This window comes from Corapipo altera, unplaced genomic scaffold (assembly GCF_003945725.1).
Source record: "Corapipo altera isolate COAL_440 unplaced genomic scaffold, ASM394572v1 89, whole genome shotgun sequence".
In the NCBI taxonomy this organism is placed as follows: domain Eukaryota; kingdom Metazoa; phylum Chordata; class Aves; order Passeriformes; family Pipridae; genus Corapipo; species Corapipo altera.
The window spans coordinates 509,128-519,192 of NW_020884968.1; the positions used below are offsets into that span (position 1 = coordinate 509,128).

The 10,065-nt window shown below is 39.6% G+C and overlaps 1 protein-coding gene across 1 annotated transcript in view; it reads left to right on the forward strand.

The window, feature by feature from the left end:
• SFRP4 (secreted frizzled related protein 4) overlaps window positions 1-9,999 on the forward strand; it is a 10,590-nt gene extending 591 nt beyond the window's left edge. Inside the window, exons 2-6 of the mRNA XM_027665020.1 lie at window positions 123-203; window positions 295-360; window positions 2,962-3,160; window positions 6,361-6,424; window positions 8,809-9,999. Of these exons, the coding sequence (XP_027520821.1) occupies window positions 123-203; window positions 295-360; window positions 2,962-3,160; window positions 6,361-6,424; window positions 8,809-8,997 (599 nt within the window). The 3' untranslated portion in view covers window positions 8,998-9,999. The remainder of the gene's footprint in view (window positions 1-122; window positions 204-294; window positions 361-2,961; window positions 3,161-6,360; window positions 6,425-8,808) is intronic.
• The last annotated feature ends 66 nt before the right edge of the window (window positions 10,000-10,065 follow it).

Here is a 10,065-nt window from a genome sequence, read left to right on the forward strand (position 1 = left end):
GTGTGTGTGTGTGTGTGTGTGTGTGTGTGTGTGTGTGTGTGTGTGTGGCTGCGGGACCCCCACGCCTCAGTCCCGGAGCCTTTCCTGACAGTTTTCATTCCCTGACGCGCCTCTGTTTGCAGACGTGAAGTGGACGGACTTCACGCAGGGCATGATGCTGCCGGACAGACCCCTGGAGCCCGACTGCAGGAGCCGTGGCCAGGGTGAGCCTTGGGCGACCCCCCCACCTCCCCCTCCCCGGAGACAGGCTCACTCTGACACCCCTCAACCGTTTTCCCTTCTCTTCCTTTGAAGAGCGGTGCAGGTGCAAAAAGACAAAGCCTACGCTGTCAAACTACCTGGCCAAGAACTACAGCTACAGTAAGTGCATGGGGGAAAATGCTTCATTTTGCCTGTCCCACACCCTCTTTGTGTCCCCTGCAAGTCAGGCAGCTCCGTGTGGATGCTTCACCCACACCGTGCCCCATCCAGCAAGCGTGGCACAAGTAGACCACTCCTCCACAGCCTTTTCAAGTGGGTTTTTGTCCGGGGACAACTAGCTGTCCTCTTCCAAAACCTACCTCTAGCACACACCACGTGCAGGCAGTAGTAGTAATTGTGCAGGTGATGGCGTGTTTCTGATAAAAGCAGTGAAGCATTGGTAATGTGCACTGACATCAACAGGTTGCTCTGCAGAAAGAGTGCTTGCTACTGTGAAGGTCACTCTAGTAAGCGCAATTGCGTCTAATATGAGCACTTGCTGTTTGGCCAGCTCCTGTTTTCATCCAGCAGGTAGAATAAACACACATTTGCCACCTAAATAAAACATGTAAAATAAATGAACAAAATATGAACAAAACTGTAGCAAATTAAAAAGTTTTTTAAAATTCATATATACTTTTACTTACTAGCCAGAGCTCTGTCTGGTGCAGAATTGTTAGAGATTAAGTGAATTCAGTGACAGTTTGCACCATCCAACCAAGGAGTTGACTGATAGTTTTATTATATGTTGCATGACATATTGGCCAAGTATTCACCCCTCTTCCCCCTTGACTTCTTCCCCCCTCCCTTTGGTTTTCTGATAGTGTGAGTCAGGAAGAACTCTATTTAAGATTAGATAAATGCCAGATTAATCACCTGTAATGTCAACAGAAAACCCCTATTAACTATGATTTTAATATGCAATATTGTATTTTGCACTTTATGGGCTTTTCCTCAGGTGGCAGTTTTTTCTTCAAGGCATTTATTCAGTTCTTCTGCAGTAGGGTTATTATAGCCATTCAATTCCTATTTGTTTGATATCAAATGAAAGTAAGTTTGTAGTTATTTGCTTTGTTAGCATGGAAAAAAAATCCAAACCCCAGTTTGGTGGGAATAATCAACCTAAATATCTAACTTAGGTAGTTGTACAGGTTTTTTGGGTTTTTTTGTTGTAGCATTTTGGTGCATTTATATGACATATTCTTTTTATATAATTCCTTGATCTGTCTTAGTACATAGGAATATGTTTAGGTGGGACAATGAACTTCGGCAGTTGTCTGAAATATATGAAAAAGCAGTGATATAAAATGACTTTGAAAATGAAAGTCAAGTGTTAGTCATATACATTCTGATTTCAGTACCTTCAGTGGGAGTGTTCCTTGAGTAAAGCCTATAGATTTGGGTCCAAAATTTAATTCCATCGAATATGTGAAATCAAGATTTTGTTTTTGAGAGACAAATTTTTATTCAGCCTCCTCTGAAATAAATAGACTTGTTTATGTGGAAAATTAATTGAGAGACAAGACAACACTGAACAAGTTGAAAATAATTTTTTTTTCTGAAATCCTTTAAAATAATACATACTGACAAATTGTATTTCTAGCTAGTCAGAACTTGGTTTCCAATCAAACTTCAAAAGGGATTGTGAATCTCCAAAACTGGTATTTCTCATGTGTTTTGTGTGTGTTATACATGTCCTGATAAAAGTAGCACAAGACCCCAGACCACATTAAAAATACTTGGTCTCTTGTTTTCTACATATGAAGTTTATTACAAATTTTATGAAGTTCATTTGAAGGCTTTTGACCTGGTGGCTGGCAGGGGCAGCATTGATGCAGGCTGACCGCCCTGTGGTCCCTACAATTCTTATGCTTCTTTCACTGATGAATTTTTGGATACTAGGACCTTGTTTTTGACATTTCCTGGAGACAATGTCCTTCATGTAAAAATCACACTTCAATTTTCTAATCTGGTATTTCTCATGAGAGAAGGGATGAAATGTTGCCGTAGTGGGTACTGCCAGGGATCATCTCAGAGCAATCTACACAGTTTCACCTTACATCCATCCAAACATGGAATTTTCCTCAATGAAAGGTAAAAATATAAATGATTCTGTATTCAGAGTCAGAAGAAGCTGTTTCAGTATCTGGTTTATATGAGGATCTCACTACTGATGGATAATCCAAAGGCAAAAGATGAAAAAAAAGTATAGATTGAGTAAATTGTCACAATCCTAAGCCTCTTACTTTTTTGATAACTTGTTGCAAACCTTCCCTTCTTTCTTGTATTTAAGAAAAGACTATGGTTTCTGATTGCCATCTGCAGGGAAATGATTTTGTTATTGAAAAGACTGAATTCATGATAACTGTCTGTGAGGTAAATTATTCATTATTAATCAGAAATAACCAGATGTTGCTATAGAATGGGTCTGAGTTGAAGGAGCTGTTCATGTGTGTGATTCCAGGCGAGATTGCTTGGCCTGATCTGGCAAAGATTTAAGCACATGTTTAATTTCACAGTTGTCAGCAGTCCTACTGAAAATTAAATCAGGATCAGGCCTCTGTTATTCTAAGCCACTGCTCATGCCCACACACGAAGAAGTAGTTCTAGTTTCACAACAGGAACAACAGCTTTCAATTTAATATGTTTTATTTTATTTTGAGATGTGTTTAAATTTCTAAGACCGTTTATTGTTCTCATGCATCTGTTTTCTATTTTCAGTCATTCACGCTAAAGTAAAAAGTGTAGAAAGAGGGAACTGCAATGAGATAACAACTGTGGTTGAAGTCAAAGACATACTTAAGTCTTCAACACCAATTCCTCTGTCCCAAGTGCCTCTTCTTACAAATTCCTCCTGCCAATGTCCACCTCTTCAACCAAAGCAGGATGTTCTCATCATGTGCTATGAATGGCGCTCAAGGTGAGCAGTGGAGATGTGGTGTAGGAAAGTGTTATAGTTGGCTATGAGAGATTGGAAGGAGGATGAGCAAGGTTTCCTTCCTCATCATAAGCATGTTTTGCTGATAGTTTTTCTTAGGATAACTCATACATACATGTACATGTTTTGATTACCTTCGCAATTGACTTTTTTCTCTTCATGAGTTTCAACTCTGTACCACAATGTAGTGCTTACAAAACTTGGCTCACGCATGGAGCATAATATCTGGTGGTATTAGGTGCTGACAGCATTTTGCTTAATGCACCATGCGGCAGTTTAGGCATCTCTAGCTCTTTAGGAGTGTTTTTCCAGGACCACTTTCCATTGGTATGAGCTGTTTCATGTGCTACAAACCTAATTGTGGCTATAGACGATGGTCTGTGTTGGAAGAACCACATGGAAGGCATAGTTCTGCTTCACCGACCCCAAGGGAGTGGGCAGGAGATGATATACATCTGATTGCTGCAGAGCTGCGGGAGTCAGAGCCAGGCCTTCTCCACTGGCCTGTCCATTCTTTGGACCAATGCCATCAGAACCACCCAGAGGGTGGTTGGGTGCTGGAACAGACTCTCCAGGGCAGTGATCACAGCACCAAGTCTGACAGAGTTCAAGATTTGGATGATACTCTCAGACACATGATGTGACTCTTGGGGAGGGTCCTGTGCAGGGCCAGGAGCTGGACTTTATGATCCTCTTGGGTCCCTTTCAACTCATCATGTTCTGTGATTCTGTGATCCCACGGCTGTACTGGGACCAGCCAAAGCTGCAGCCATTGGAGCTCCAGCTCCCAGATGGCAGATGAAAAGCAAATACTCTCAGAGCAGCTTGCCAGTCCTGCTTTATGACTACAATAAAAAACAAAGCAAAACTAATGTTACTAGACCTTTCATCTGGCAGTCAACCTAGCCCCAGGCATGGAAGGAAGTCCAGCATGCTGGTCTGGAGGGGAAGGACTGATGAATCACAGCTCTCTTTTCTCTCTGGTTCCTTGAGGCAGAAGGGGACATCCTATCCCCATTAGCACCCCAAGTGTACCAGTAGCAACAGATGCAAGCAGGACAGGTTGTGGTGTGGTAGGTACTGTGTAGGCCTGTATGCTGTGGGTCAGAGGCAAGGCTGACTGCAAAATGTGCAGGCTAGTTTTGCATGTGTTGTGTTAATATTGATGGACCACACACACTTGTAAGGACCACAGAACATCTACACACAGGACATGATGTGCCATATCCATATTTTTAATTAGTTTTATGTTGATATTTCAAAAGCATTTTCCAGGTATTTCTAAAAGTTGCTGTTTGATACCTTATTACTTTAACCTTTTTTATTCGTGAGCTAACAAGCACAGCATTTTATTATTGCACAGCACTTTGCTGTATTTAACAAAGATTAAGCTAGAACCTTTTACTTGTGCTAGCCATTTTAGGGATACAAGCTCTGAGTCACATAGAAGGACCATGACCTAGACTGTGATGGAGAAGCTCTGGGCTGCAGAGCCTTGTTGGAGAGGATCCTCTGGAGGCTGTCAGTAAAGGGAGATTTCAAAAGTCAAAGATTACAGTCTGCATCTCCATTACTATGGAAAAACACACGATTTACTAAATATCTTGTGACTGTTTTTAAAGGTCACCGAGGTTTTTAATTTCATATAGTGTACTAAAATGGATTTGAAAAAGAAACATAAACTATTATATGTGCTTCCTGTTGAACTCAGCGGCATGCAAACAGAAGGTTTTGAGTTACAGCAGTTTTTTTAAATGACAGAAGCAAAATGGGTGGAAGCTGTATCTCTGCTGAAGTTAATGTCAATAGTGTTAAGGTCTCACTCAATAATCTGACCTGAACAGAAACTGCATCAAATGTGCACCATGTTGTGGTTTCATTTATTACGATGTGGCCTTAGCTTCAGTCCTATCTGTTAGTTCTCTAATATCTCCTCGGAAAGCAAAGGAAATGGATATCATGTTGATCTTGATTCTCCATGGCTTGCAGTCATGTTAAGCCTTTTATGTTTGGTCAAAGTGGATGCATCATGGCTAATGACTCTGAGAGGCAGCATTTTGTACTGTGTTTGAACTGCCAGGAGCAGCAAGACTATTCATGGGAACTGGAGGTCAGGCCCTGCTACACTGTGTAAACTTCTCCAGCCAGCAAAGTGCTGTGTGAAATTGTGTGCATTTGTAATGACAGTTAGATGTGTCCAGCCAACACTGACGTCTAAGTAAAACCTTCCAGAATTTTAACGGAATTTATATTAGGGCATATTAAGGCCTGGTATATCAAACAAATAAACAACCAATCCAAGCCAAACCAAACCAAAACTTGTTTCTAGGTTGGTACTTAGAAGGTATGGCATCAGACTGCTTTAGAAGAAACTATTTTGTTCATTTCATAACACCTAGACTCAATGTTTTCATACAATAGCTAGCCAGATTTCTTTGGTAGGCAAGTATCACTATCTCCCAAATCTTTGTTCGCAAAGCCTAACCATGATGATCAGTATCCATACCTCTTCCAAATTCTCTTTAAAGCACTCATTAAGCATTTACTGTTGGAAACACATAATGCCAACATAATGCCAACTATAAACAACTATAAACAACTATGTTACCATTTTTCAGCTGAGCTGTATTAACTGGTGCATGTGAACCAGCCTCTTTTTTTTTCTTTTTTAATTCAGAAGTAAAATACAGTAGTTTAATCTATTCTTCACACAAACACATAGAGAAACATATAGCGGACATAAGTGAAAATATATGTATATATATATTTCAATAGTGTCATGGGATGTTACCCAACCCATCACTTTCTGTTAACAGCGATCAATAGGACAATTTTCCCCTGCAGGATAGCTGCAGGTGAGCACAAAGGGCCCTAAATGTTTCTCAATACTGGCTGTGCACTGCAGTTCTGGCTGTAAAGTCTGATTTATTTTGAACACTATTTTCTGGTTTTACAGAGTTTAGAATAGAATGTTGGGAGTATCACTATAAACACGTAGAAATCCATTAGAAAGCATTTAGGGGTGGAGAAAACTCTTTTTCTACCTATCATCCTCTACATAGAAATTCTCCGTACCAGTATCTGTGGGTGCATTTCAACCTCAGTGTTAAATCATCTAGAATGGCATCTCAGGAATCAAAATCAGAAATATCTGTAACTTGTGTTTATTTCTTAATTTTCAGGTTAATGCTTCTTGATGGATGTCTAGTTGAAAAATGGAAGGATCAATTAAACAGAAGATTTAAGGTAAATGCAAGCAAAGAAAACAATGTTGATGTTCTTGATAAAAAGTTAAATGGCTTTGTTTTACTTCAGCATTGATTAACTTTTATGATTTCAGATATCCATAACACATCTGGTTATTATTATTTTCACTTGAACGTTTCCAGACCTCATAATTACATAAGTGAAAATTTGAAAATTTTGGTCTTGCATTTTAGGGTATCCAAAATATTTTTCTGTTTTATTTTTTATTTTATCTGGTTGGATGATCTTCATGTGAACTCTGTTTTGTTACAGTAATGACTCCAGAAATTTCTTTCATATCATTGCTAAGGCGGCAGTTGTCAGATAGGTGATATGCAGATGAGTATATAGTCCATATTAGGTAAGAAAGGAAGTTGAAATTCACTGCACTGGATTAATGACCTTTGGTGTATTAAAGATTACAGGCTGGAGATAGAGACTTCTCACCAGGTACTCCCTACTAAAGGGCGATTGAAAGTATTGGGCATTATCTCTCTCTCTCTGGTTTCAGGGAACATTGGAAGGAAAAGTCTATTCTGTAGAGACCTGGGTGGCAGGTGCAGCAGATGCCCTGCTTTTTGGGGCTTCAGGATATCACTTCATATCACTCCTTACTTGTAAATTCGTCTTTATAATGAAAAGAGAATGTCTGACTCTTCCTCCCATTTTTAGAGATGGAAGAAAGTTATTTCTGGAATTCAGAAAAGGTTTCAGAGCATTGAGGACACGTGTATGTTTATTTTAATTATAAGTTGATTGACAAATGATGTAGGAATATTTAAGTAGAACTTTTTAGATTACAGACCAGCTTCTTGCAGGGAATTGTTTTTGATGCTTATATCATGCCATTTTCACTTACTCATATGACACCTATGTGTTGAAATGAAAACATGCTTTAAATCTTTAAAAAATAAATGCATGGCAATTGCAGAGGATACCATGTGGGATTCAAAAGCATATTGATATATGACTCGGACTCTTTAAGTCCCTTAGCTGTCTACTTAATAGCCTGTTACTGGCTCACAGTGTGTTTTATTTGTCTCCTTACACTGTTTTGTCATTTCTAATTGTGCTTTGAAAGATCTTTGGGCATTCATTTTCAGACTGTCAAATAGATGCATGACTGCCAAACAAATTAGTTCTCAAAGGACATCATTTCCTCTGACATAAATAGTTTCATAAACTGAATCCTCATTTAAACATATTTGAGTGGGACACAACTAAATAAATGACTGCTGATAGTTCTTTTTTATAAAGATGCATAAAATGACCATGACTACGCAAAGTAAGTATGGAGCTAGGTATCATAGTGTCTTCATTTTAATGTCCATCATTCATCTGTGAAGACTTTCATCTGACTTTTGCCTCGAGTTACCACTTGAAATGAATGTTTTGAGCTGTCTGTGAACCACAGAAGACAGCTGTTAACATAACCACAACATGACTGGTCTCTTCTCTAGTGAGGACAAGAGTCTGAATTGCAACAGGGTCAGTGCAGAGATACTAAACAGGGAAGCTGGAGAGCAATTCTCTTGCTCTGATCACTTGGGTAAACCCCCTGTCCTTAGGAGTTTCTACTGTTTGCCTTGTTTTCCTTAAAATAGGTATTTCTGTTCCTAGAGGTGAAAGACTGAAATCTCTACATTTTGGAGACCTTACCACTTAAACCCAACGTAAAAACCTGTTTTCTAACCACTGCACTATTGGGTTTTGAAAATCTGACAGCTCTTCTCTTTGGCGGGCTCATTGATCTAATTGCTTTTCAGAATTTCTCAGGGATGCTGCTGAATAAAGATGCAGATGCATTATTCACAACTATGTCATTGCAGCTCTGAACATTTTGATTTCAGTGGTCATTTCCAATACTTGTCCATAACATAAGCTTGTTCATACCGTGTCGTCTCCCCACCTCGGAAAAGCAGAACCAGAAAATAAATACCACCTTCCCTTGTAGCTGTCTGCTTAGATATATATTGTGAAAGGATAATTTGATTTCTGCAGACTTTTCTGAGGAAAAGTCAAGTAGCACATTCAGTAAGACAGAGAGGAAGGGACTTGCCAAGGAGTTCCAGTGTGCTGACCCTGGCATTTTGATGGCATGGTGCCACTTCCCATGGATTTCTGAAAAGGCACTTGCAGCATGCACACAGGACGAGCAGTTGTTTATTTCCATTGGTATCATGGAAATTCCCTCCACCCGAGAACATGCATCATGTTCCTCTTGCAAATAGTCACAACATGTTGACGTCAATGGCCTTGCAGTATAGAGCACAAAACTGTTAAAAGCAGCACTAGTATCAGTGGTTTGGGATAGCATCAACTCATAATTATTTATGGTTATGTCCTTCCCTAACTCATCCTCTTTGCGTTCTGCATTTCTACAGAGATGGGAGCAGAGACTGCAAGAGCAAAAGCGGCGAACTGCCCGCAGTAAGAACCAGAATTCAGGACGCGGTGGTCAGACTGGAGCCCTGAAACCATCAACCAAGAATACCAGCCCACTGATCAGTGGCCCCAAAAAGGCCACTAAAATAAGACATGGCCAGAAAGAAATCAACCCTAAAAAAGTATGAGAGTGACATTTCCAAAAGGAAAGACTTTCCCTGCACGACAAGGGTCACAATCTGGCTTGGTCGGCATGTTTTATTAATCTGGAACTCATTGACTTAAAAAATCACGTCACTTTCTACATAGACCTTTTTGCTGCACTTTACTGTTAAGAGGTTTGCTTCTCCTTTCAAGTCACTGTAAGCCATAGAGCATAGGTTTGCACTAATATGAGGTAGGCATATTCCAGCTGACTGAGCTTTATCTTTGGGCTCTGATTTGCAATTCTAGATAGAACTAGCCTTGGCTGTCAGAGCTTTTGACTCTTTGTGCCAGTTGACTGCTCTGCTTCCCTGCCAAAAGCTGGAGAGCTGCATGGAGCATCTCTCCTCAGTAGGTGTAATAGTGAGTTAGTCTGTGAGTTAGCTCACTAGACACAGGAGCTGAGGAACAGCAGAGGGATGGTAACCTCTGGCAGATATCTCGGTGAGCAACTATTGGAGCTGAATCTATCCACTTTTTGGAATCACAGCCCTTGTTCAGAGTGTTCAAAAGCGTAGTTTACCATTAAGCATGTGGATATGCATTATGTGATTATTTTTATGTGTGCAATGAAAATATGCTTACAGTGTTAGTATCTGATCTTGTGGGTTTGTGTAGGAAAAATGCATTGAAAGCACACATTTAATTTTTTATGGCACTTCGGGCTGGCTTCTGTTGTTCTAATTTCAAATATATTTAAGCATCTAATTGAAAAATCAATATTTTTTGAAAGGACAGATTAAAGTGAAGCAGATCTGTAGAATTCTTAAAAGTAAAATTTACTTTTGCTGTAATATAGCCTTGTTATGAAAACTGGAATAGAAGCTTTATCCTAAACATAACTGACAGCTACTATACAGTATGAAGGAGAAGACTTCATGTGGCTCAGTAATCATGTGGATAATTTTTTATCACTTGACACCATATTTCTAATCTTTCTCTGATACCAAATAAATAAATAAATAAATAGCCCTTGTCACTACTAATGAACTACTCAAAGCAACTCTCTCTCTGTAGTTTTGCTGATCAGAAAGTAACATTTACTCTGAAAA